This window comes from Pagrus major, chromosome 1 (genome assembly GCF_040436345.1).
Source record: "Pagrus major chromosome 1, Pma_NU_1.0".
Taxonomy (NCBI): Eukaryota; Metazoa; Chordata; class Actinopteri; order Spariformes; family Sparidae; genus Pagrus; species Pagrus major.
The window spans coordinates 26,765,306-26,793,165 of NC_133215.1; the positions used below are offsets into that span (position 1 = coordinate 26,765,306).

Below are 27,860 nucleotides of genomic sequence, written 5' to 3' on the forward strand. Positions count from 1 at the left end.
TCTTGTGTCAATATATAGTTTTTAATATACTACAAACACAAATACATTGAGACAGTTGACATATTAAAGAGTAATCTTGAATAAATTGAGATGTGGACCCGAGTTATATGACTTGGAGTCGACTCGAGTCACATTTTTGATGACATGCAATCTTACATAACAGAAAAAAAAATGCTTGAGACTGTACTTGGTTGTGAAAGACTTGTGGCTTGACTTGACTTGAGACATGATGACTCAAATGACTTATCTGTGTCTAATTTTTATGTTTTTGTTTAGCTGGGTTTTTTTAAGTCTAGTTTTCAGTATTTCTTTGAGACGAAATTAAAGGGGCTCTACGTAACAGTTTATAACAATTTACATGTATTGATCACTCTTTTCACAAGTTCCACTTCCTTTAAGAAACTAAGCTTTTAAAATGTTATTTTCCTGTTCAATTATGCTTATATCACTAAATATCGATAATTAAAATACAGTTTAACTTCATTGTTATACTTTTCCAACAGGTTTTATCAATTGCCCATAATATCATTATTAGACATTATAAATACCTTGTCCTCTCTCTTTGTGAAAACCAGATAGTGCTGTATCTTGACTTGACTAGTCCCTAAAAAAATGACTTGAACCAAATGTCTTGAAACACATGTCTGTGAATTAATGAGAAGAGAAACATAATCTGATGCTTTCATACAGTATATGTATGCTGATTAATACAATAAATCTTTTTTTTCACATTCTGACATGTCACATTAGAAAAGGCACAGGCTGAATAATCAAATGATTGTGTGTAGGGCTCTGTTTATGTTCATACTTGTTTGCCTACTGGGACATTTAGAATTGAGCCATTGTTAATTATATTAATGACACTTGGGCTTTTCATGCTGTGAAAAACATCCACGCTTCCATCCTCAAAGCACAAGAGGCCTATGAATAGTTTGATGGGTATCAAACATCACTGGAATATATATGTTATCTTAGTTTTATTTCATTTTGAAAGGAGGAGTCTGACATTTTCGAATAAATGCTTCCATATTCATTTAACTAATGGACGCTGAAAACTTGAAGTTGAATTTGTTAAATCCCTTGTAATACACACATTATTCTTGTTCTCACTTGTAGCGTATAACATATTCAAAAAAAGAACAGACTATGTAGCCCACCAATCTGGCTAAAGATGTTTCATCTTTAACTTCACTGGCCATCATAAGAGAAGAAGGCAGACTCTGTCTGTAAACTGGCAACACACGTCCAATCTGTGCCCCATATGGATGACTCAATATATAAAGACTTCATATATACTGCATATATACAGTACATCAACTTTCATATGTACCATATGCAGTTTGACAGACGAACTGCTCATACACAGAGAGAATCGGGTCCATTTTCTCTCAGTGAGGATCAAATTGGATCAAAGCCAGAATCAGACAGGACAGATAACGCGACACATGGTGCCAACAGATGGAGAGGTGTGAGCTCAGAGCTTCAGAGGACATACAACTGACTGACTGACCACTTCAGCAACATTTTAGAGTCACAGTCCACCTGGGAAAGAGAGAGAGAGAGAGAGGTGAATACAGTTCTCAGTTCTGGGGGGAAATTGCCACCGTCTGAGCAAACAAACAAACAATCAGTTTCCTTCCTCACTCAGCAGGCTAGAAACTTCAAAACTGCCTGGATGGAGTGAAGGCATCTGTGCTGGGAGCTTGTCTGGTTTTATGCAGCATTTTCACAGACAAAAATCTTTAACCAATGACTAAACAGACACACTTAAAAATTGAGTTTCCTGTCTGGTAATCCCTCAAGCAAAGTCAGACAACAAAAAAAAGATGGCATGATGTTGCTGAATGTCAGACTTAATTATGGTCTCAAAGAGTTTCACCAGAAGTGATCAAAAGTAGAGCTTTTAAGAAACAGCTGATCAGGGTGCTTCAACCAGACTAGGCTGTGTTACCTACAGTACATATGTCAAGCTATGTCAAGTCAGGAGTCAGTGCCACCACAGAAGGAAAAGGAGGTTTCAGCCTGAAAAAATAATCATCTGTGGATTTCAGTTGAAACCAGTAACAATGAAGATTAGTGAACGGTGAAGTGAAGGCCAATCCGCAGAACTGAGTTTTCCACATGTTTAATGGCATTCACAGCCAGCGGTTTGATGAGCTGCTCTAAGCCATTGGTGGGCTAAAATAAAAAGGAAAAGGATGGTGAGAAACACAGAGAACGTTAAACATGACCAGAGGCTGTGATGAAATCAGAAAAGACTGAATGTTCCCAGCAAACCACACTTGGTAAGGCACAAAGGCTGAAGAAGAGAATGTTCCCCTCAAAATATCCATCTGCTGAAAATATCCAGATACAGAGCTGATACTACCTGCAGGCAACCAGGTATCATCACTTTAATGAGGTAATAATACAAACTTGGAAATATGTTTTCCATAACTGAATAAACAAGCTGTTCTCAGAGTAAAATAAGGTCCCCAGAACGCTAGAAAGGTGGCAGAGACTGCCAACAAAGTAAAACTATATGAAATTGTGTTGTCCTTTAAGGTCGATTTGTTTATTCAGTTCATTCATTAATGAAAACATGACCAAAACTAAATAGTGCTCCTTTAAATAAAGTTTATAGAGTACAAAGATAGTTGATATCTGTCACCCAGTCAATGAAAGAAGCACCTGCTGCCGTACCACCAGACTACAGAGCAGCTCTTTCCTCAGGTTGTGATGCTGCTCAACTCATCCTTAACAACACAAAGTTTGTTTTGTGTAGCATAAAGGGACTACAACTTTTAATTTTACAACCCTGGGTCGTAGAAGGAAATTAACCTTGAACCTTGATAGAGATCCAACGAATTGATGCAGCGGCCTTTATTAACAGTTGATGAATGACAAAGGGAGCTACATATCTGTGTCCTCACACATCACAGTCATGATTTAAAGCCTTCCGGTGACCTTATCTCTCCTGTTTTCTATTAAATTACCTCCCCAGCCACAAACAACAGGAATATGTGGGTTTAGGGAGCCACGGAACTTGCTTCTCTTGGTGTGACCCTCCGCAGCCTGCCCGCTGCTCCGCTCACACACCGCATTCAATCACAGGCACTTCAAAGGGCGGCGCGGTCACATGATGACACGACTTCAAAGGGACCGACTATACGAGCGGACCGACTGAAGGGGCGTGCCAGGCATGCGCGCGCTCTTGGTGTGAGACCGACGCCCCGCGAGGAGCATCAGCCAACGGTAATAACGATTGGCCCGCGAGAGTGAGAAGCACGCGGAGCAAGGGGGCAGGAAGGGGGCGGGAGGGGCAGCGGTGGGGGGGGTGGGGGGGTACTTCAAATAAAATTCCTCTTCGTCCGCAGCTCATGAGAACCTGAGACCAAGAGCCAACAGGTCCGCAGAGACCAAACTGCGCTGAATTCAGGGACTTCTACGCGCGTAATGACGCTTCTACCGGCTGCTCACGATTTCAGGACCGAAATGACGCGTACGGGACTGCACGTGCATTTGAGGTGAATCGTTTCAACCAGCTCCACATCTCTGAAGGCACCATGGAGAGCCGCAGCCTGCGTCCATCATCCTGCGCACCTTTCACGAGCTCCCCAGAGGTCACCGTGCGTTCTCAAAGAACTTCTCACTTTCCTAACGACTCCTAGGACATGCTGTGCTTCACTCACATCCCTCACACACATTTCAGAGAGGTTTTCCAGTAACAAGTAGACATGCAGAGCCGTGGTGTGGTGAGAAGCTCGGCCGGTCAGTCCGCGGTGCGCTCCTGCTTGCTGCTGCTCTTCATCCACATGAGCGCACCGGTGGATGCGAAGAGAGCGGCCGGAGGTCGGGCGCAAAGTCGGCGGATGCAGCAGCAGCAGCAGCAGACGCAGCCTCCTGCACACCGGGAGCGGGTGGACGGAGCAGAGAGCTTCCCGTTAGACTTTACAGCCGTGGAGGGAAACATGGACAACTTCATGGTGCAGATAAAGAACTTGGCGCAGTCATTGTACCCGTGCTCCGCGCAGAAGCTGGATCAAGACATGAAGTTGCACTTTTTGAAGAACGTATCTGTGACTTGCAATGACGGGTCACCTGCAGGGTGAGTGTACTGCCTCATAACTTTCTCTAACTAACTTACAACATGTCACCTGAAAGACCTGTGGCCCTTTTATATGTAGAGATCTGTTGGTTAAAGCCACGGAGGCGCACAGGCTGAGCTGCGCCCTGCTTAACCAAACATCCAATTTGCGTAAAGGCTGATTATGACTCTGACGGTTAGTTAGTTCTCTGCCCTTCAGTCTCCTGTCACTCCGGATGTGACCAAAATGGATCAAAGGACCAGTTCAGAGGGAACGCATCGCGCGCTGCCGCTGAGCACGAGCGTGAGAGAGACGGAGAGCATGCGCGCTCCAGAGAGAGGGGCAACGTTTATTTATTTATTTAAATCAGTGAGCAAAGTTTATGCGTATAATACACTACTGACAATTAGTGAGTGATATTTTTGTGTTTCATTTGATTGTTTATTCTGTGACATGTCTTTCATTTGACTTTTATTGCATATCCATGCACATGCATATATGCACCAACATCTCAATATCCCTAACTAATTTTGAGTATTTGGAATTTCTAAAAAAGTTTTGGCCATGACAGGTGTCTGTTTTGTTCAACAATGGCAAACATAGAAGAAACGTGTGTGATATCCCTCCTGACTTACATTTAAATCCATCAGATGGACTTGGAAAGTCCTGGTTAAAGAGTAAAACAGACACACACACACACCAAAGGAAACTCGTCTCGGGAGACCCACAAGCACATTTGACTGATTTGTGCCTTAATGATTTATGGGATGCTCACTCCAAACAGCTACTGTACAACAAGTGTGACTCGTGTACGTCCTGCACAGTTCTACAAGATTCCACTTTCAGCAAAACATGCAAAAATAAATACAACAACAAAAACCAAAGGAAATTAGAGGATGGCTATGGGATTCTTAGTAACTAGAGTACCAAGTGTTGTGCCAATCATCCGAGCCATTTTTCTGTTAAGATGAAAGGATTCAGTGTGATCTTAAAATTTGGTCTAACTATGTGGAATAACTCTTAGTACTTTGATCTCATGGAAGTGCATCATGCATGAATACTATCTCATTACTCCCTTTCTTAGGTGTGGCAGTACAGCTAACAGGAGACTGAGGCAGGAGGATTAGGTCACCAATGAAATAAATTAAAATACTGTGACTGTGAATACAAGGGACCTTTTGATATGCCACCCATGCTGTTAAGCCCCTATGTGTGTGTCTGTTTGTGTGATGCCAACAGCATGATGAGTTTCCTCTGTTCATGTTTTTCAACTATTAGAGCTCTGAAAGCCTCTAAACACACTCCTGCAGAGATTTTTAGGGGTGCGATCAGAGCCAAATCTTTCATGTCAGGATCAAAGGTAGCATCCCTCCTGTGGAGCTTGTGTGTGTGTGTGTGTGTGTGTGTGTGTGTGTGTGTGTGCGCACACGCATATGCGTATGCATGAAACACTCACAGTGATTTGTTCTGGTGTTCTCACGCAGGTACTACATCAAGGAGTCGAAAGGCAGCAAGAGGTGGCTGCTGTTCTTAGAAGGTGAGGATGAACCACGCAGATGTAGGTAAAACACAACTCTATGTAACATGTTTACAAGTGTGTGTGTGTGTGTGTGTGTGTGTGTGTGTGTGTGTGTGTGTGTGTGTGTGTGTGTGTGTGTGTGCTCTCTTTAGGTGGATGGTACTGTTTCAACAGGCAGACCTGTGACAGCAGGTATGAGACGATGAGGAGACTGATGAGCTCCACCAAGTGGCCACAAACCAGAACAGGTAACAAGACAAATGTTTCCTGCATTGTGTGCAGTCAGCACACTATCTCGTCTGCACACACACACACACACACACACACACACACACACACACACACACACACACGTGTTTGTGCAGCGTTTGCAAAATCTCTGCACAGCCCCACAGAGCTTTCGCTTTTCTCAGTAGGAAAAAAAAAGAAACTTCCCCTGAATGAACGAGCTTCATAGATTCATGTTTGTGTTTCCTCTTTAGCTGAGTTTGCATTCATCTTTAAAAGTCAAACTCCGGCTCTTTCCCCTCAGCCATCAGGGGACTGCTTGTTTGTTTACGGCTCCCTCTCTTCACCACCCTCTCTGAGTACACTTTACACTGGTGGCCAGTTCAGCAGTCACAGAGCTCTTCAATGGCTGCATGTAATTGCTGACCAAAGCAGGGAAAGTTAATGACTTACTGGCTGCAGGGAACACACCTCAACATACGTCAGAACACACAGCGATACGTCCGACGATTTGGACTTCTTTTACTTTTGCTGAGTCTTTTTGACTCTACAATGAGGATGTTGATCCAGAGAGGGAACTAAATGTTTGATCTCATTTTCTCTGTTTCACAGGAACAGGAATCATGTCTCCTCAACCCGAGGAAAACCCTCACTGGTGGAACGCCAACATGGTGTAAGACCTCGTGTATCTCCCTGTCTTTATATATTGATACACTCATGTGTTTTACTATACTCCTTTTTCTTGTTTTCTCAACTGCAACTCAACTCAACTCAAATTGTTTGAGGAAAAAAAATATTTGTAATGTCATTGACATGCTGGTGCTTTATTTGACTTTTTCAAATTAGTGAAAATATGATAATAGATTAATAAGATATTTTATATAATATCTGCAGTTTGATTCATTAATAGGGTGTTAAACCTACTGTTAATTACTCAGCTACATCTGAGCCAGCTACAAATGTTAAAGGATAAGTTCACCCAAAAATGAATATTCAGTCATAATCTACTCACCCCCATGTTGATGGAAGGTCAGGTGAAGTTTTCACAAAACATTTCTGGAGCTCCACAGTAAAACAGTGTTCTCCTAAACAACTGAAGTAGATGGAGACTTGTTTTAAAATGTAAAAAAAAAAACAACGTTACAGAAACATAAAATGGCTAATTTAAGTCTCCAGAAGCTCCGAGATACCAAATGTTATTCGAAAAGACATTATTTTCAAACTTTTAGGGCGGCTGAAGTTGTGCACCCACTTCAGATGAGGTTAACTTTCAGCAGCTAAAGTGAAGATTTTGGTTTGAAAAGGGTGTATATAATGTCTTTTCAAATCAATTTGGGATCTCAATGGCTTCCGGAGACTTCGATTACCGTAATCCAGGGGTCAGCCAAACTGCATGGAGCCATTTAAAAAAAAAAAAAAAATTATTGTTGTTGTTTTAAAACATGTCCCCATCTACTTCAGTTGATTAGGAGAAGCTCCAGAAATGTTTTGTTGACTTTTTATCGGCATGAGGGTGAGAAGATAATGACTGAATTTTCATTTTTGGGATAATTTATCCTTTAAAATACTATATACTTCTAATTCTTTAGCACTCTAAAAAGGATTATTCCCTATACAATGAGTGCCTTTACTTTTGATCCTAAATTATTTCTTCTATAAGTTAAGTTATTTGTATCATACATTTAACTTTAATGATCTGTATTACATTTTCCATTCTGGTAGTTCTACTTTCAGTTACAATAAATACACATTAGATATACCGACTACTTTTGCTACCTCTGCTGTTAATGTATTTGCCTTTTTTCATCCTTTTATACATTTCACACAGAAAATGATCAGCAGTGCCTGACAGCACTCTCAGTCTCTTCCTGTTCTGCTCCACTGGCTGCTTGTCAGTGTTAGATAAGAAAGCACTCACTGACAGCTCTCTGTCTTTGAACGCACACTTGTACTGTGTTCAGTCTACCATCACACAGCCAGTATGGCTTTTATTTGTACAGCTACAACCTGTCAGCTGTCAGTGAACCAGCTCAAATAAAAGCTGCTCTGATGTTAAATGTGACTCTCCTGCAGGTTCATCCCGTACTGCTCCAGTGATGTGTGGAGCGGAGCCACACCGAAGACAGAGAACAGTAAGACACAATAAATCTGTTTGTGAGCTTCGCATCTGACTGAGGATAAATTTAAAAAAGTATTGATTTACAAGCTATTTAGGCATGATGAGCGTATGAGCGAACAGATTAGAGGCTACAGATACAGAGATCTTATGATCTAGGAAGTCATTCTCACATTTTTGAACTTTTGCCGTAACTTTTCACCTGTCTGGCTTACTGAAATCATTATCGTGTTCCTTTTAGACTGTTGCACGAATATGAATAACATAACACGCATGCTGAGCTGGTGCTGTGCAACCCACATGATTTCACCCCTTTCATGAAAAATCCCTTGAACTTCTCAGTTATTCTTGTCAAAATGCCTCAGCTGAAAACACAAAAGTAGCAAAGCTAATTGTCAAGTTAAGTTTCCTATAATATAATCTGTCGTGTGGACGTTGGATAAATGAATGGGTTTTTGCATTAATATATCCCTGTAAACTAAGCACATAACGAACACCTAAAACTGGCAATAGACACATTTTTTGGCTTTGAACGTATCATTATAAGATAAATCTTGATACCGTTTTGTCAGACAGCGTGGCACTATTTCTGTCTTCTTCACCTGTCCATCATAGACTTTATGAATGAATAAACTCATGTTTTGACCTTTATTGTTGGTGTAGTTGCTCTCTTACTTTCCTTTTTTATGTTCATTGTAATCTTGACTTACTTCTTCTAACAACCACTGAACACTTCACAATAAAATTCCACTTCCTGTTTAGTTGTAACACGGGTAGGCTACAGAAGCTGCACATGATGATGACAAAGATTCACAGAGGTCACAATAGCCTACAGGAGGAAATCACATCAGATATCCAACAGTATTTCCCAACATTACAATAAAATATACTTACTGCAAAAGTACAAATATACTTTTGGGGCAGCAGTAGCTCAGTCTGCAGACTCTTTAAGTCTTACGCTGAAAGAGCAAAATAGTCCCTCTTCTTTCCAAAGATGTGTTCACAGTAAGATGTGGAAAGCAGACAAAGGAGAAAGATTGGAGACAGGAGGGTTGCTGGTTCCAGACTTTCTCGGACTAGTCTATACAGAGTGTGGACTGGTAGCTGGAGTGATGCCAGTTCATCTCCTGAGCACTGCCGCAGTGCCCTTTAGCAAGGCACTGAACCCCTCTTTTTGCTGTGAAGGGATTAATAAAGTACGTCTTCCTCTTCTTAACTGTACTCCAGAAAATCAAACCATAACAAAAAAATAAACAAAATAATAAGCCAGCTGTAAATTGTGCTTACAGCTGGTTGTTGTAACTATTCATCAATGGTGGGTATTCTCACTAAGGAAGACAGCAACTCCCATGATCCCACACTACTTCATGACATCATTGAACAATGTCTTTTGTTTTCATTGTTTTGAGTGAGGGACCCCTAGCGGCAATATTACATACTGTGCGTTTAAATTCATATGAGAAAGAATCAGAAAAGTCTGTCATATGACTCAATCTAAAAAAATAAATAAAATTTTGTCCTCAGATGATTATGCGTTCATGGGCTCTCTGATCATTAAGGAGGTGGTGAACGAGCTGCTGACAAAAGGCCTGGACAACGCCAAGGTCCTGCTTCTGGCAGGGAGCAGGTCAGTTCAGCATCTATATGACCGTGTGGCCTACTGTGTGTGTGTGTGTGTGTATTTTACTAAAGTTAATGGCTCCGTCGCACCCTCTGACACCACTCTTCCTGTCACCAGTGCGGGCGGTACAGGCGTCCTCCTGAACGTGGATCATGTCGCAGAGCAGCTGGAGTCGCAGGGCCACCGAGGGGTGCAGGTCAGGGGTCTGGCTGACTCCGGGTGGTTCCTGGACAACAAACAGTACAAATTCACAGACTGTCTGGATACCATTAGCTGTGCCCCCACTGAGGCCATAAAGAGAGGCATCAGGTAGGACTGGAGCAGAGCTGAACGGACAGATAGATGACAGATGGACTGATGAGGGATTAAAAAGTAGAGATTAAGTAAAACAACAATACTTTGCTGTGTGCAGGTACTGGGGCGGTTTGGTGCCAGAGAGCTGCAGACAGGCTCATGTGGGAGAGGAGTGGAACTGTTTCTTTGGATATAAAGTGTACCCCACGTTAAAAAGTAAGTGACAAAACGCCCAAAGTTTTGCCATAAAGCGGACGGTAAAGACGGGCTGTGTGTGTGTGTGTGTGTCATTTAAAGTCTAACCTGCAGCACATCCTCTTTTCTGTCCAGGCCCGGTGTTTGTGGTGCAGTGGCTGTTTGACGAGGCCCAGCTGACAGTCGACAACATCCATCTGACCGGACAGCCTGTCCACGAGGGTCAGTGGAGGTACATACAGAACCTGGGACAGGAGCTGAGGAGCACCCTACATGACGTACCGTAAGACTGACACAAACACTCGCACATAAACAAAAGATCTTGTAAAGTGAAAGTATTGACTGAGTGATCGTGTGTTTTGAATGGCAGGGCGATGTTTGCTCCGGCCTGTCTGTCACATGAACTCATCACTAGAACGTAAGTAAACGCTTTAATACAAGAACCTTCGCTCCTTAAGCCTCTCTCCATTAACAACTGACTCAACATGTAATAAGACAACACAAGTACTTACAGTCTCCAGTTTCATTGTAGCAGACTTTATTAACTGTCTGCTATCACTTGCATACTTTTGTCTACCTTAATCTTACGCTTTAAAATTAAATGAAAAGTACACCCAAAAATGGAAATACAGGCATTATCTACTCACCCCCATGCTGAGTCAGGTGAATTTTTGTAGTCCACAAAACATTTCTGGAGCTTCACAGCAAAACAGCGTTGCAGCATTCTCCTAAACAACTGAAGTAGGTGGGGACTTAAAAATGACTCCAAGTCTCCGGAAACCCTGAGATCCCAAATTGATTTGAAAAGGCATTATTTAAGCTGTTTATTATGCCAGAATCTTCACTGTATCTGCCAAGCTAAAAGTGTCAATTTGAACTGACACTTTTCCTTTTAATCATCATACAAAATATCTATATAAAACATCTGTAAGTGTTGCATATATTGTTAAATTAGCTTTCTACATGAATATGCAGTCATTGGATATCATGTGTCACTGATATTAGCTTATCACACATATATCTGTATCGGTGTACATGTTGGCAGATAAATAGTTAAAAATTACAAATTAGATGTTTTGATGCTGTTACATAGTTTGTCCACCAGAGAGCACTGACAAATTTATTTAACCTGGAGAAATTAAGCCAATAGACATCACGATATAAACTGTATGGCAAAATCTGTCACTGTTTGTATCATGATCTCTCCTAATCCTACCATATAGGATAACATTGTAATTTAATCCTCATAAAGGTGACCATAATCATGTAAAACAGTACACAAAGGCCTGATGCAACTATACAAAGTGATAAAAAGTGATAAAAAAAAAACCTAAGTATATTCTTATAGATGTTTTCTTAGGTGAAGTTCTTGTCAAAAAATTGTGTCCTCTCCTCCATCACTGCGTGTCCTCCTGTCCCTGCAGCTACTGGATGGACATCCAGGTGAAAGGCACCTCCCTGCCCAGAGCCATCCACTGCTGGGACCGCAGCCTCCAGGTCAACAACCACATCAACGGCAGCCGCAACATCAGCAACAGCCAAAAGCACAAGACCCCACCCACAAGGGGTTGTCCTCTCCATTTGATCGACAGCTGCCCGTGGCCTCACTGCAATCCCTCCTGCCCGACCATTCGCGACCAGCTGACGGGACAGGAGATGAGCGTGATCCAGTTCCTGAAGCACCTGGGCTTCGACGTGCAGAAGATGGCCCAGCAGCAGGGGATGGACCCCAGGACGCTCCTGGGCATGCTCAATAATGGGAACTGAAGTGCAGCAATATTAGTGTGGTGTCAGTGGAGGACAACAGAACATGAACTCAAATGAGAAAACATTGTCTAACAACAATAAACAAGACTCTGCCTGCGACAAACTGAACGACTCAAACATTCACAAGTGCCTGATGAGTTTTAGAGACAATGTTGAGTCAAATACAATCAAACCAGAATGTTTGAGCTGTTACACAACATACGTGAGCACATGCTTCTTGTTTTCACATATACTGTCTACTGTAGATATGCTATTATTGTGAGGTGTACACAAATACAACAAAAGGTGGGTACAGTGTGTGTATATACAGTAAATATGTACCGTACATTATGTATGTTCAGGTGAGACCATGACGGTGGTCATCTGACATAGTTTTGATGGGAAAGCACTGGATTGAAACCACCTCCCAGTCTCTTTAGTGGGGATTTGGTGCTCTCTTCTGTCAACTCTTAACTATTACAATCAGAAATCCATCTATGGTGCTGCTGTTTCAACCCTCCACCAAATATGCTGCTTTTTCTCATTTTTGGAAAAATAATAATTTAATGGGTAATATTTACTACTAATAATAAAAGGTACAAAGATTAAGATTATTACTTTGTTCTTCAGGCTACTTTAAAGTTCCTGTATATTTATTTTTCTACTGAAATTACCTTTTATATGTCTTATAGTCAGACAAATATTTTACTTTTTTATTTGCATGTTTGTGTAGAAAAATAATACATGTATGCTAACAGTAGGAATGATGTTTGTATTTTTTATCAGGCTGTTTGTAACATTTGTTTTTCTTGTGACCACACCTGACTTAAGCACAAATAAATACAAATACAAGCTGATATGATAAAACATAATTTAATTAGAAAAGTATGGAGTGGTAGTTCCCAAAAACATGGATCACATGGATTAACAAAAAGTAATTTTCTATATCATCATAATCGCACCCACAACATCCAAAATGTATCTACAACATACAGTACAAACTGATAAAACTACTTTAAAAATTAAAAGCATTTAAAACAAATGGAGACTACATAATTTTTTCATAAGAATAAAAACAATTTGTTCACAGTTGATATGAAAAGTGCTTCTACGAGAGATGATTGAAATCTGTGTGAACTGATAACATCAGCTTCAAGATTTCTGTTTGTCCGTAACATTTAACTTCCTGAAGAGTTCAGGCATTTCATCTATACACAGCACTATATAAAGCACATAGCTTAGTTTCACCTGATATTTCCACATGGTTTCTTTTCTACAAAACTCTCCCTCCAATAAAATCCTTGGCGAATTAAAAATCTGCAAAAATGCACAAACCATGTGAATTTGGTCTTATATACAGGTGTCCCTCCCTGGCTATTATTCCAGTAATTTCCACACTGATTTAAGATTTCTCCAGACCTCAGAGAATTGAGGAGGCTTGTCTACTGGAGGCATCTCAACAGCCGGAGTCCTAGAGAAAAAACAGCAAACACATAGCCGGTAAGAGGAGGTCAGCATGTAGAGAAGAAGAGCAGTTCAAGCACCAGAGCAGCAAAGACCGACCTGACTCGCGAGTCTTCGAGCGGGGGTTCGTTTTTGCTCATGGATCGACTGGAGGCGAGTTATCAGAAACTTCTTATCCTCTCCCTCCTGAGCAGAGAGATGAAAACATTTTTCAAGTTCATCCTGCTTTATCGTAATCTTTATAGTTACATAGACTGAGAAACAGAGCTGTCTTTATGGAGGTGATGTTTTACGTTTTCTATCTGCTCCTGTAGTAAGTTGATAATCTTCCTTTGACCGTCCACCACCTGACTGTGGAAGTAAATGACGATCCTGATGGAAAGAATCAGATCAATATAACCAACACCGATTTCAATAATGATGCAGTATAATGGTGTACTGCTACTTGTTTCATGACAGACACAGCACACATTGACTCTGATCTGCCGCAACACTGGACCACCCAGCTGCAGCTGTGTTTGTGTGTGTGTACTCACAGGAAGATGCCTGCTCCCACGAACAGGAAGAACGGGTGCTCCACCAGATAGGAGTGAGCCCAGGCCAGTGGGGACAGGTTGGGATTGTGTTTTTCCAGTTCTTCCACCCAGCGCTTCCCCGCCTGGAACATCGTATTGAGATTGCGGAAGGGACCGCACGACGTGGAGGGCTTTATGCTGAAGACAGAAGAGAGAGTCTGTATGTATCAAACTGCTCACACGTTTATTGACCTTTCTGTGAGGTAAATTTTACCATGGCCATGGAGAAAACTTATCAGCAAACTATTTGGTATTTTATTATTATTATCTATTATACAGTATAAATGTATACTGGTTTAAAGTGTTCAGATGATTTGTTTGCCAAACTTCAATAAGAAAATTAGTATTTTTGTGTGCGTACCTCCACATGGTGTATGTGACACACACCGAGGCGCCAAGGAAGGAGGGAAAGCAGAGGAGAGTGATGAAGATGGTGGTCATCTGGCTGACTCGGTACGGCCTCCTGGGGGCCTGACAGTTCATCATCACGCTGCTCTGTGGGGAGAAAATAACACAGGCCAGGGCCAAAGGTCACTGCTTCCATCACAGCTATCAGAAGACAGAAATCTGAGGAAAACAAGTGTCCAGCGAGGTTTCTTTCATGCTCAAGACATCAGAGCTTTAACATTTGTTACAGACAGATCCAGGGTCTAAAGATGACTAGAAGCTGAAGCTTTTCAATAGGTTGGGAGTTTCTAAAGGCACGCCATTACAGAGTTTAATCTTAACCATAACATTTAAACAGAACAGAGGAAATTAAAGCATTAAGGGCCGGATCTACTAAAGGTTTGCATGTATTAAAACGTGTGCAAACTCCTTGCACACGCAAAAAATTGTACAAACTGATTTACTAACAGTGCGCAAAAAGGGTTGCGTCTGTCAAAGGTGCAAAATAGCGTGTCTGCATCCAGTTAGTACGTTTGCAGCAATGAATATGCAATATGGGGCGTTTACACGCAATTGTGCGTGTTCTGGGTGGAGAAAATGTAAATATATTAATTTAGCACACGCGAAGTGATTTATCAAACCTGAAAGCAATTTTGCTAATAGAAACTGCTTCTATATTTAACACGTCTCAAAGGGAGGTGCAAACGGTTTGTATGCGTAATTGCGCACACATGGCTGCGGTTATTGTTGCAAGAAGGAGACGCCGAAACAATGGAAGCCTGTTTTATTTGCAGACCTTTTATTATACGCCAATTTTTCTTTTGTTCTTCTTCTGATGTCTTGGTATCTCCTTTTCACTTCATCCACTGTTCGCCTGTTTTTTCCAACAGCATTAACTTTTTCACCGATTTTCTCCCACATGGCGTTCCTTTGCGCGACCGTCAGATGTCTTTGCTGCAGCTCATTGAAATGTTTATTCGCTTCCTCTACCAACACTTCTAATTCCAAAGGGCTCTCTCAAACTCGCCATGCTGAAAACCATGAAACACGCTAAACCCTCATTTAAATAGACGTGTCTCCAACACGTTTGCACCTGCTGTCATTTATGCAATCACTCTTAGTAAATCGGCCGCAAACCGCGGTTCAACCCCACATGCAAATTTCTAGATTGCGCACGTAGATTAGTACAAGCAATTTGGGATCTTAGTAGATCCGGCCCTAAATGTACTAAAAATTAAAACTTAAAAAAATGTCAGTTTTCTTTTTAGCATTTCAACAGGATTGTGTTCCATTTAAGTACCTTCTTAATGTAGAACAGCAGCAAGAGTTTGAGAATCTGCACTGCAGGCAGGAGAGGAGTGAAGAGAACACCCACCCTGAAAAACATTATATTCCAAGTCATTACCCAGAAAGACTTTGACTTATTAACTGTGTGTACATCTGAACAGGTAGTTTTGTACCAGGCCAACGTCTGTCCATAGATGAGTTCAAGGACGTTCCTGGCAATATCAAACACCGGCATCCTCCTCCTCTTTAGCACCCTCTCAGAGAACAACCTGCAGACAACAGGAGGAGAAACAAGATGGTTTAATACAGTAAGAACAGGACAAATAAAATAATTAAGTGAGGTTATAGGCTTGAGTTCTTAGGAAGTGAGAATGAATTTTAAAACTACATAAGTCAAAGAAAGACAGAGGGCTTGTTATGAATGACCAACCTCCAAAGAAGCTCTCCAAACAAGGTGTCCAGTAGAATGAAGATGAAGTCCATCAGTAGGAAACGATAAAGCTCCTGGCCGACAAAACTCTCCCAGCACTGGAGACAGAGCAGAGTAAGCCATATAATATCTTTAGCAACATAAACTCAAATAAATAGGTTATTGCTATTCCTCAACCCAGCTGTGGTAGTATGAAAGTAAAAATTAAGTCTCATCACTTAATTTACCTGCAGTCTATTTTCAGGGTCAGCAGCCACCCGACCCAACCAGTGGTAGCACAGGACTCCAAGGATGCTCACTTTTAACATCAAGTTTCTAGCAACGCAGACAGCAAACAACACGTGACCAACCAAACCATCTCTTTGACACGTTCTCAAACTCTGGCATCTATAAACCTCTAACTTCCAGTCATTCTGCTTGTACCTGCCGATGGCAACGTATGTGCGTACAGAAGGCGACTCATAGTCCTCCATCCAGGCTGCAAGGTTGAAAAGGCCAGGCAGCAGCAGGTTGATGAGGGACACGACCACAGGGGAAGCCAGCAGGCTTGCCTCGTTCAGCAAACGGTCCTTGGTGGGACTACGAGAAGTTAACAGGAGGGTCTGCTGGGAGAGAGACAATGAGAATCAAATAAAATGCTCTTTAAAAGCTAAAACATCTAAATTATAACAGGTGAAGTCAACAACATTGATCATCTCATTGCAATGTTCTGCTGTGAAACCTTGGGTCCTGCCATTTATGTGGATGCTAACTTTACAGTAGAAACAGAAAGAGATGTGTCGATTCAAAGTTTCAAAGTCAGCTTTATTGTCAAAACCATATGTACAGTACACAGGAATTGAAATTGCAGTGCTCTCTAAGGCTCACGGTGTGACATTAATATAATAAGGGACAGCTAGCAGCCGCTGCGTCTGTCCGTGCCACCATATTGCCACTGATGGTACTGTTTTGAACAAAGCAACCATGTAGCGGATCAGTGGTATGTTTGAAATAGCAAGGACATACTGTATGTATTAATAGCTGCTTCAACAAAAACAGCCTGAAGTCTGAGTATCCACCAACAAAATTTTTGAGCCATAGTAAATGTTACATTTTGGACCCTGATACAACCCCGCCTCACCTTGTGCATGTGATCAGAGAAGTGGTAAATAGCATACACACAGGCAGCATTGCTGCCTATGCAGATAGCCCAGGCCAGGCCATGAACCATCAGCCTCGAGAGCTTCTGGCACGCAGTGTTCATGACGTTTCTATGATTCACTTCTGCTAGCAGCTCCTGGAGGGAACCAAAGAGAGAGAAGGGACTTGTGAGAGGAATAAAAGTATCAAATCATCACATTAATGCCTGCAATGTGTTTTTAAAAATTCAAATGTGTGTTTGTGTGTGTGTTAACACATACCTTAAGCTGGATGCAGATATTCTCAGACATGAGCCTGACAGAGGTTTTCTTAATGACCTTGAAGTCCCAGGAGCAGAAGACCTTAATGGCCAAGATACTGTGAGACTTGTCAATTCGGAAGCTCTGACCAAACGACTTTGACATGCTGTTGGACAATTATCATGATTCATCAGATATCATTTAATTTAAAACCATCATTATATGTGGTATAGATTGTGTTTAGACATGCCTTTTTGTCGTCTATTCAAAAAACACTACTGTACCTGTACACAAGGATGATACACGTGACGAAGAAAGACACTCCAATAGTGACAAAGTATGCAAGAGGCATGTTGTAAGAGTGGCTTTTCGACACACAGTCCAGGTTCTCTCTGGTTCCATTGGATACAGAGATATTCTGCCCTCCAACATCATCCCTGCAGCTCTTGCGCAGTGTGTAGTTAGAGTAGTATCCATAGTACATCACTGTGTCTGAGAAATAACCCTGAGACAAAAGGAAATCAAGAGAGTCATCTATGTAACATTATTATATCAAGTTAGACAATATGATTATTTACCCTGCTGACCTGTTTTGAGACTTATAGATCCCCTCCACACATGTCTAAATACATAAACATAGTTCACTCATACGATTTGGAATAATTTAGATATTTTCCACAGAAATAACTGGTTAACAATTCTTAAAAATAAATTTACTCCTTCTCCCTCAATAATAAATCCAGCATTTGTGAATACGTAATTTTTTTTTAGTTTAAGTTAAACCAGTGGACACAAAATGACTCCTGCTTAACTGAAAAGTACATTCTCAGAGTGTGTGCACATCACACTTGTGTAACTTGCATATTGGAACATAATTGGTTTCAAAGGTAGTTGTGATTTCACAAAGTCTTGCTTGAATGCACACGTTTTAAACATCAAAACACAGTCACGTTGAATATCCAATTGAAGGAACAACAACCAAGTCAATCTATTAGTGGAGGAGGACTCTAATTACAGCTCTTTAAAGATGGCATTATTAACAGAAATTAATCATAAAAGGTCTGAAGCTTCTGAACGCACATCAAGGATTTGGTGAGTCTAAAAATGAAGGGCTCATAGTGTGTGAGAGGTGTTGCACTAATACCACAGCACACAGCTTACCGCTCCGGTGAGGAACTCCAGTCCAGTGAAGGGTCTACCCGCAGGCAGCACTGGAGGGTGCACTGCCTGAGGCAGCACAAGGAAAGCACCCGTCACCAGGAACAGGAAGACGTTGAAGAAAAGCAGGGTCTTAAGGAACAGGAAGTATGAGAGGACTCCAGTGCCGAAACGCCCGCTCACTCTCTTGAGCGCCACTTGCCACAGCTGGAGGGAGTGCAGGAAGGACAGCCAGCTGTACCAGCTCTGTCTGAAAGCCTGGGGGTGTGGGGGGAAAAAACAATAATACATGAAAATAAGTTATTGTAGATTTTAAGATTACAGTGATTAAGAAAAAATAAATAGTGACACAGAGACGTACTCATGTTCTACTGAGAATGACTCACAATGTAGCAATAAAGGTCCAGGCAAAGTACACGTTTTTCATTTATTCTTAAATGTGTGACTCACAGCCTCAGGCTGTAAATGCTTGAGCAACTGAGCGATTACACTGGCTTGATGACAACATCTACTTCCTGTACTACCCACTGACACCCAGTTAGAGAAGAATGTATCTTATTATGTGTGTTTCTGTGAGCCATTAATCGTTTAAAAGAATCTATAATAATTAAAGTCTTTAATTATTCTCAGAGCATACAGTTAGTTAGCATTTCATCAACAGCGTCTTAAAACAGGAACACTCATGAGGCAATAATGTCTAGAAAGATGAGATGATTACATATGAGATTGAGAACACAAACCGAAACTGTTTTGAGTTGACTGAGTTACCCTTGTACAAAGGGTAGCCTTAATTGTATATTTAAACAGAATTTGTTCACCATAATCACCATTTATGAATGAAAATGTGTAATTTTACAATACACATCTTTAAAGGCCATTTGCTTAAAACAAGTTTTTTCCTTGTAATTCAGAGCCACAAATCTCCACTTCTCCGTACCACTTCCAAAATCTTCCTAGTTGTATTCCCCATTGATATTCTGAAGGTTTCAACTGAGGGGTTTGTTTATATAATTCATAGCCTCATTATATACCATTTCATCCCTATAAACATAGTGAAAGTTACATTTTTTTAATAGCTATTGAGTATTTTCTGATTTATGGATTTATAGAGAAATCCTAGATTCCCTCTGTTAAAACCTTTGACTTTAATACATCAACAAAATGAAACCAGATTTTGAACTTGGATTTATTCAATGATTGTCAGATTTCTGTCCTGCAAATGTATGCAACCTAGCACGTTAGATAGATAAGACCTCAAATGCATACCTAAACATAAAATTAGAGAAAACTGGTAAAACCAAAAATAATATAATGTAATTAATGTAAGTAATCAACTGGGGGAATTTCATGGTGGTATCTATTTGTTAAAATCCTATTCACCTGCAGTGTCTCCCCTTAAGTTTATATTGTCTGCCTTATTTATAAAGGGGAAACTAAAAACACAAACAGTACGGTATCTAGAAGCCCTATCAGAAGAAAAGAGACTCATGTGGGGGGTGAAATACAGGAAGTAAGAGACAGAAAGATGTTTCTGGTAGTGTAAGAGACTTACAATGATGATGTAATATTTGAGCCGACTGCAACAAGGTATCTTACTGCTGGATAGTGAGCGTCTCTCCTTTTGTAGTGCTAACGTCCTGCAGAGAGAGAGATAGAGGGACGTTCAGACCAGTACATACTTTATCTAAATAGGAATACTGAGAACAGGGACAACATCTACCTGAGTTCACTCTTCTCAGCCACACTGAGAGGCATTCCTCTGAGCATCCTGACTCTGTCGCTCACTGACAGGTTTTGCAGGTTGTTCACCAAACGTTCCCTCTTGTTCCCTGTAACGCACACAGGGGCAGCGTCTCTTACGTTATAGACATGTGAGATACATTTTTATTCTACTGTCTTATCACTGAACGCCATTCTCCTTACTCTCTGCTTCCTCTGCATCTGTAGTGTCTGCCTCCATCCCGTAGCCTCGTATGCTCGGCCTCGCAGAGCGAGAGAAGTCTCGAATTGCGGGTCTGCTCTGCCTGCGTCTTCGAAGCTGCATGGTCCTGTTGTAGTACTGAGAGATGATGGCTCCCCGGCTACGACCTGACAGAGAGAGGAGCAGACTGTTCAGAGACGGGTTCATCAGCATTTACTGCCTCGAAGCCACTCCGCCAACAGTGAATTCTCTTTCTTGTTGCACCCAAAGGTAATTGCTTCAAGATATGTCATCTCTATCCATAATATTTCCTTAGATTTGAATGAAATACTCATCTCATGACAAACAAATGCCTAGCTTTATTTGACTTCATGTGGCTATTTGCAGAAGGGAAGTACTGAAAGATAAACCGTTATCTCCCACTTCGTGTTTCCTCAGATACATTACGTGGCACAGCAAAAGAAATCAGACAACAGCTATCAAGCAGTCAACAAGCTGAAGCACCTGACCAGCCACAGATGCTGACAGGAAGATGAAAGACAAACTGCTTCCCCATGAAACTCTGCTCAACTGACACATCTATTTTTATCTTTTATAGTGGAGCTCAACATGTGCCGTGCGGCAACACTACAGCCTTGCTACAATCAAGGCGCTTTCAATAAGCATGATTATCGATGCACATACAGTGTTTCATATGTTGTGAAACTTGACAGAAACAACAAAATAAAGGTTTCAGGAACTATGATAAGCAACATTGTTCACACCAACTGCACATTTGAATGGGCGTCAACAAACCACAAAGGGTGGTAAAGTTTCCGTAACCCCCAGAGGACTGTTCAGGCCTACAGCACAAACTGAGCTATAGGCTATAACATTAGGCTGCACTAGTGCTGCTGACTCAAGAGGTTAGCGGGAAGAAATATTTTACAAAAATCACTGATATTTAATTTTTCTCAGTTAGGAACTTTCATGCTTCATCGTCTATAATGCAAGAAACCTGGGTGTACTCCCATTACCTCAGAGGGACAAATGATTTCAAAACATCTACAATCAGCATGTCCCTAAAATGTAATACTACAGTACAAAAAAATCTAAATCATCTTTTGCACCCCTCATTCAGTGTCCAGGTTTCCTGCTTATAGCTCGTATTTGCGCTATTTAGCCAAAGAGTGTCCACTGAATGAGCTCTATGAGAGATTGACTGTCACGAAAGCCATTTTATAATAATCTCTCTATATGTATCGTCATCCCTGCATCAGAATTTTCACCGGCCTTCGGCAGGACTCACCAATGGTGCGACTGGGCATGGAGGACAGGACCCTCAAGGTGGCTGAGGACCAACGTTCAGCTATTAGGGAGTCTGTCTGTCTTTCGTCATCCTCCCATTCCGTGTCGCTTTGCCTCTGCCTGCCTCCAGGGCTGGACAGGTAAGCTATGCCATCTGTGACATTAAAAGAAAACACATGAAAAATATTGCTGCTGCTGGGAAAGACATACAAAACTAAATATGATGACATACTTTAATACATTTTCTGTAGTGAGGGATTTTATAAATAGATGCAAAGTGATTAAATTGAGTTTTCTTAGTTGTATGGACATGATGACCAAAAAACTGTCTGTTTTTTCAGTTCAAAAGGTGTAGCATTTAATTTTTTGTAGCTTCTAAAGCCAGAAAATAACCTTTATCATAATATAAACAAATTCCCAGATCTTATCTAGTCTTATTTTACAATATCAATGACTATCTCTTGTAGAAATTCAGCCCTCTGAATGAATGAATCTATGTGCTCTCAAACGCAGATGAGTACCTCGACCCTCCTCATCCAGATCTCTCTGCAGCTGCTGCAGCTCGAAGGCTTCAGACAGTCCTCCATTCTGACTCTGCTCTGCTATCAGCTGGTTGAACGAGTCATGAACACCTTCCTCATCCACTGGACTCCTGACAGAGAGATATGTGGACATGAAGATGGACACAAAGAAAGAAAAGAGGGCGATACAGGCTCAGAAAGTTTAGAAAGGGTAGATCTCGCAAGAGTGCTCTGAGAGCCGCAGATAAAAACCTGATGGCCTTCTGACTCAGGCACTAGTACTCTCATGGGGGGAAACTGCAACAAAAAAGCCCTATGAAGTCATTTTCATACATTTGTGAGCAGGGCAGCCCAAATTGCCTTCTGTGCGACTCCCACCCTGCGCTATCTCGATGAACAGGGCAAAGCCAACTGGACTGACTGTTTTTTTAAGGCGAGAGGGAAAAATCACAAGAAAATACAGCGAGTCCAGTTCCCTTTGACTTAGTACTTTTACACTACCTCCGGAGGCGTAGCGAAATTTCACCCCTCGTCGCATCTGAGACTTTCACACAGAGGTGGATGCGGAGAATTGGCGCAGGATCCCCGCATGCAAACAGCAGTGTGAATGGGGCTAGTGGGTTAGGGTTAGGGTTAGGACTGATAGCACAAGAAGAGGGCCACACAGAGGCCAATCAGGCTTGTGCTGTTTTCAAATGGAAACACTATCACAGAGACTAGATAGATAGATAGATAGATAGATAGATAGATAGATAGATAGATAGATAGATAGATAGATAGATAGATAGACTTTATTGTCTGTCATGAGTGACAGAAATTCTTCTTTGACAGGCTCGTATAAAAGAACATTAAAAACAAACATAAAAAACAACACTTAAGTGCAATCATGCGAGAAAAAACGGAGGAGGGGGCTGTTAAAAGCAGCAGCAAAGTGTTTTGCATTTTTGATTATTCAGGGTGGTTATTGCAGAGGGGATGAAGGATTATATATATAGACACACACATATTCAAATATGCTTCTTAACCAAACAAACATGAGTCTTTTTATGTGAGGACAATGAAGTGGAGCTTAGTAGTTGGTCATATAACTTTAAAAACATAAGTGAAAGCCCTGGGACACTGCATTATGATCTGCCTTCCTGTTTAATGTCGAACAAGACATCAAAGAGTACTTCTAATCCTGTTATCTCGGTTACTTATTTCCCAACCCTTCTCATGGCCTTCATGTAAAGCAGCGCTAGGTGAGCTGACAGTCTTGAAACAGCAAGCAGGAAAACGGAGAAAGAAAACAAGGAGAAAGAGATGACTACTGAAACACTCACTCCAGTCCAGCTTCCATGAGAGGGTGGCATAGGTCAAAGTTAACGTTTCGAGCCATTTTTCTTCTCCTCCAGCAATCTAGATACGACCGGCCGTCGGCTCCTTTGTTGACCAATCGTGGAGGGTTCACACCCTCACCTGCTCAGACCTGCTCTCCACTCCCACCATGGCGTTTACTCCTCTACCTGAGAGAGGAGGGGAAAAGGATTGTGAGGCGGGGCGTTGGGAAGAGAGGGAGTGAGAGGTAAGGAAAAAATGCAGGGAGGCTGTCTTGGAATTTGAACAGCCATGTCATGTTACTGCTTGTCCTGCGCACGTTTGACTGCACAGTGAGGAAACAAACCTCGAGGACTGAAAATTATGTTTTTTCCAGCCTCAGGTCTCATTAACACTTTGCATTAATAATCTGTATCTGATAAGAATAAAATAGTAAATGGTGTCATTACCTCAGTCATCATGGAAAAACAACTTCCATTTTTGCACTTTGAGATGACAATGGCTCTCATAAAGGATTACGTCATTTTGTCCAGACTCATGAGAGCTCCATTGTGACACTGCTTGTGATCAGGACTGTGGTCAGGGTGAGTCAGAAGGCGCAGTGTCACCAGTAAAATGAATATTCATGGCCGGAGAAACAGAAAGATGCATTGTCAGTGTTCACAGTCAGTCACAGTGGGTCATATGGGAGGTTTAGAGGAAGCATGTTGGTTCCTGCGTGTGTGTGTGCGTTTTTAAAGGCACTCACTTCAGTCTAAAAATCTGTCCTCAGTTAAATGCAACAACCGCATATAAACTTTCATCAAAGCACCAGTGTTTGGGATTTTAAGAAAATTTAATCCAGTGATTCATTAGTGAATCATTAGATTTTATTTAACCCTGCTTGATGACACAGAACAGACTGTGATTAACTAAAACACAATCAACAACTATGAATGTTACTTTATGATTGCTCTTAACAGAGTTGTAAAAAAAAACAGCTGATCTGATCATTTATCCACATACTTCACAGTTAAGAGGCGTTGCACAATGGATACAATAAGACATTACACAGATAAGTTTTGCCTTACTGTTTATACTGTTGTGGCTCTGTTGGGTTTATGAGGCCATTGTGGGCAATGATGCGAATCAATGAGCAGGACTTTGTATGGACATCATTTTTACAAGATTTCAAGGTTCATTTTACAACACAGAGTTTCACAATGAAATGCAAGCTGGAGTCCCTTTACACTACACACAAAACAAAAATTATATAAATGGATGAACATTGGCACTGCACAATTAATTTAAATAATATTGAAATCACAAGCCAAGTGCAATAACCAAATCAAATAGGCTGCAGTATAATGAAGTACTGTAGTGCTGCAGAGATCCTACAGATCCTGTTCTCCAGATGTAAGAAAAAACATTTTTTACCATATTGTGCTGCACTACCAAACATAATAGAATTTTTATGTTTGGAGTGGGCAGAATTTCTGCATTAAAATTCAAAACATTTTTTTCCCTGGTATGTTGTCATTTTTGTATGTAGAAAGTTCACAGCAAGAATAGCTTACGGTAAATTAAACGTCACATCCACTTCCTGTTTACATGCACCCACTGCAGAAACAGTAGTGCCAAACAGAGATGAGCCTGTTATGATTTTGAGGGACAGTTGAGGGTTTTCTGAGGGTTTATTACTCTGTAGTACAAAGGAGTATTCTTAACTGTTTACATCTATATGAACAGCTGCTACTTGATCCCACAGTCAACCAGTAATTAAACTCAACAAACCCTTAAACTGCACACGGATCTTAGAAATAAACAAGAGGTTGACTCATTCAGGGTAAGTCCCCTTACCCAATTCCCCTTTAAACTAAACTACTGCTTAACCAAGCTGGGATGTTCAGTTCCCAGTAAAAGCCTCCTACGTCAATATCATACTCTGTGCACTCACTGCAAAGAGCTTGCAGAAAATGCATCCACCACATCACAGATGCAATAGCTGATTGTGTCTAATATAAGTACCCTCTGTAATGTTTACTGGGCGAATGACAACATATAATGTGTGTGTATCTCAATTATTACACACACATTAATACGTGAGTATTTTAGTTACAGCAGAGACCAGGACTTTTGATTGGGGTGGAGGTCTTCTGATTCTGGTCTTGAGTGAATATGATGTCAGCTGCATGCATGAAGTAGGGTGCAGCTCTGAAAAACAGCCAACACGTAGCCTAAATGACTGAACGGCTCAAAAATGTCCTTCTACCACCGTCAAACTTGATCCGTTTGTCGAGCTAATTCTTTTCAGGCCCTGTTGCTGCAATCTACTGCACACATCTGCTCTTTTTTCTTCTCTCTTAAACATACTTTTCTCATTAGCTGAGCTTTCCAGGATCACGTTACACTTTCCGTAAGAGTTTCCTTTTTCCATATATTTGTTTGTGTTGATGCCAGTTCTCACTTCTGCAGGGCAAACAGCTAACACAAAGTCTTTACGCACTGCTGCAATGCTGGGGGTGGCTAGTCATTCTCTCACATCGTGTGTTTAGCCCCATAGTGACTCATTGTGTCTTCTTTTAATGTGTGTATACGCGATAACAAATATTGAAGCTGTCCTCTGAGACTGTACAACCAGAGCAGGATATTGTGGGGGTGGGACAAAAGTTAAACACAGCCTGACAGGGGGTCAGGGTTGAGCTGCGCCACTGCCAAATAAAATATGCTGGGAAAACAAAGAGAAGCTTGACAGAATACAGATTGGCTCAATGTGACTTAAAGATGGGAAGAATATTCTTCCTCAAAAAAGGGAAATAAGACAATAATGACATAAAACAGGACAAAAAGTCCACTAGAACTGCAAAACGTACAGAGGAGCAGCATCACCAAAATACAAGGAAGGCATCCCTGTCCACAAATGAAGACATTGCCTTACATCGTATACATGGTTAGACATTTCCCAGTGGATAAAACAGACACCAGAAAGCAGTTATCAGCAGATGTGAGGGTAAGGCATAGGGGTAAAGGGAAGGGAGGGTTGCAGAGGAATCTGCCTGCTCTGACAGCTTTCAACAACTGCATGGCAATCAGTTCCCAGAGTGCTGAGAAAAAACAATGGAGGGAGCCAGGAGGCATAAAGCTACAGTAAACAAGGCAGCAGAGATACTTGTATTCTAATACCCTCATGTTATGAGTAAGGCATCTCAGGAAAGGGGGAGTTACATTATGGAGACGATTAAAGGAGCAGACCTGCAATTTTTAAAGGGTTTAAAAGGAAGTAAAGTTGTTAATTGTTTCTGGAGTAAGGCAGATATTTTAAAAAAGACAACACCAGTAAAGCAGAGAACAGGCTACTAAAAGAGAAAACGTACATGCAGGTTCACACGACTCTGTTGAACTAACACAGTCAGGCATGCATGTGCATACACACAATTACAGTGTTATTGCACTCTGGGGCCCATAATACTGCACGCCTCTCCGCATTCATTCAGAAAGAAGGACACAAAATTATAGGCTCAGAGTCGGCTGCGTGACAGAAACGGGAAAGCTCTGTGCTGGCACAAAGATGTGGCACAATCTTTCCATCTACGTATAAGAGTTTATACTCAAGGTTTCTGAGATAGGGGAAAACACTTGAAAAGGGTTGTAGTTACTACAACAAACCAGCCTGCTGTTGCACAATAGAGGACAAAAGCTCATTTTAGCCGAAATAGTGAATCTGTAATTACTCTGGCTTTACCTCTGTAAAGCCCTCCATTTAAAACACTGACCTCTCCTGTGTTGTTGTCTGTTGTCGACTAGCTTTACAAGTGAGCTATCAGGAGACGACCAGCCGCGGGCTGCGAGCTTGTCAACCTGTCACTGAGTTTCATGAAGTTGACAAAGTTTTACTTTAGAGGTAAAAACACACCTGCGGTTCCACAACCCGAGAGGTAGCTACACGAAGCGAAAGAAGAGCTTAAAACATGGACAAAGACTGCCAAAAAAAGTCCACTCACCAGTTATGTGGCTTGACAAACCCGTTGAGTGGGAGCTCGTTTGTGTGTCAGTCAAAATAGTATGCACGAGCACCCGGACAGCGGAGGACAAAACCATTCTCTCAGAGGGGTTTGGGTTTGTACTTTTTCAACACGAAACAGTAAAACCGAAGGCAGTAACATGGAAAATCCCTGGTTATTGTGTCAAGATCTCTCGCTCTTTCCAATACATCTATAATCTGGACATATTCACCGGTATGACCCTGTACTGATAACCAGGCAACGTAAATCTGAACCCCGCAGAGTTGACGCTGTTGGTTCAGTCCTATTCAGGATTGAAATCCCTCTACCGGTGTTTGTCTACACAAACAATGGAAAAGTATACAGAC

At 41.4% G+C, this 27,860-nt stretch overlaps 2 protein-coding genes across 3 annotated transcripts; one reads left to right on the plus strand and one right to left on the minus strand.

Moving 5' to 3' along the window:
• The first annotated feature begins 3,413 nt into the window (after positions 1–3,413).
• On the plus strand, positions 3,414–12,375 carry notum1b (notum, palmitoleoyl-protein carboxylesterase b). The gene is made up of 11 exons (XM_073473658.1): positions 3,414–4,087; positions 5,552–5,604; positions 5,739–5,834; positions 6,427–6,487; positions 7,888–7,946; positions 9,455–9,557; positions 9,669–9,860; positions 9,964–10,061; positions 10,176–10,323; positions 10,411–10,458; positions 11,465–12,375. The coding sequence occupies exons 1-11, from the start codon at positions 3,717–3,719 to the stop codon at positions 11,805–11,807; spliced, it is 1,572 nt and encodes a 523-aa protein (XP_073329759.1). The 5' UTR covers positions 3,414–3,716; the 3' UTR covers positions 11,808–12,375.
• Positions 12,376–12,643: 268 nt separating this feature from the next.
• Positions 12,644–27,555, minus strand: tmc6b (transmembrane channel-like 6b). Of its 2 annotated transcripts, none has more exons than XM_073472518.1 (21): positions 27,493–27,555; positions 23,518–23,700; positions 22,196–22,326; positions 21,676–21,828; positions 20,390–20,554; positions 20,187–20,295; positions 20,019–20,103; positions 18,470–18,724; positions 17,593–17,813; positions 17,330–17,474; positions 17,050–17,205; positions 16,353–16,531; positions 16,157–16,244; positions 15,930–16,027; positions 15,673–15,768; positions 15,513–15,588; positions 14,187–14,320; positions 13,787–13,963; positions 13,544–13,622; positions 13,350–13,436; positions 12,644–13,257 (listed from the first exon to the last, which is right to left on the minus strand). In XM_073472518.1, exons 2-21 carry the CDS (start codon positions 23,571–23,573, stop codon positions 13,243–13,245), a joined length of 2,505 nt encoding a protein of 834 aa, XP_073328619.1. In that variant the 5' UTR covers positions 23,574–23,700; positions 27,493–27,555; the 3' UTR covers positions 12,644–13,242. The 2 variants fall into 2 exon arrangements, with proteins under 2 accessions (XP_073328619.1, XP_073328611.1); XM_073472510.1 differs by having other exon boundaries at positions 16,353–16,534; positions 27,493–27,540.
• Between the last annotated feature and the right edge of the window lie 305 nt (positions 27,556–27,860).

Excerpts from the sequence above, each read along its gene's own strand:
- notum1b (XM_073473658.1), top strand. The coding sequence starts at position 3,717 with ATGCAGAGCCGTGGTGTGGTGAGAAGCTCGGCCGGTCAGTCCGCGGTG. Across the intron at positions 9,558-9,668 it reads CTGCTTCTGGCAGGGAGCAG|TGCGGGCGGTACAGGCGTCC; the intron begins GTCAGTTCAGCA and ends TCCTGTCACCAG. Across the intron at positions 10,324-10,410 it reads AGCACCCTACATGACGTACC|GGCGATGTTTGCTCCGGCCT; the intron begins GTAAGACTGACA and ends TTTGAATGGCAG.
- tmc6b (XM_073472510.1), bottom strand. The coding sequence starts at position 23,573 with ATGGCTCGAAACGTTAACTTTGACCTATGCCACCCTCTCATGGAAGCT. Across the intron at positions 20,296-20,389 it reads AGATGCAGAGGAAGCAGAGA|GGAACAAGAGGGAACGTTTG; the intron begins GTAAGGAGAATG and ends TGTGCGTTACAG. Across the intron at positions 17,814-18,469 it reads TGGAGTTCCTCACCGGAGCG|GGTTATTTCTCAGACACAGT; the intron begins GTAAGCTGTGTG and ends CTTTTGTCTCAG.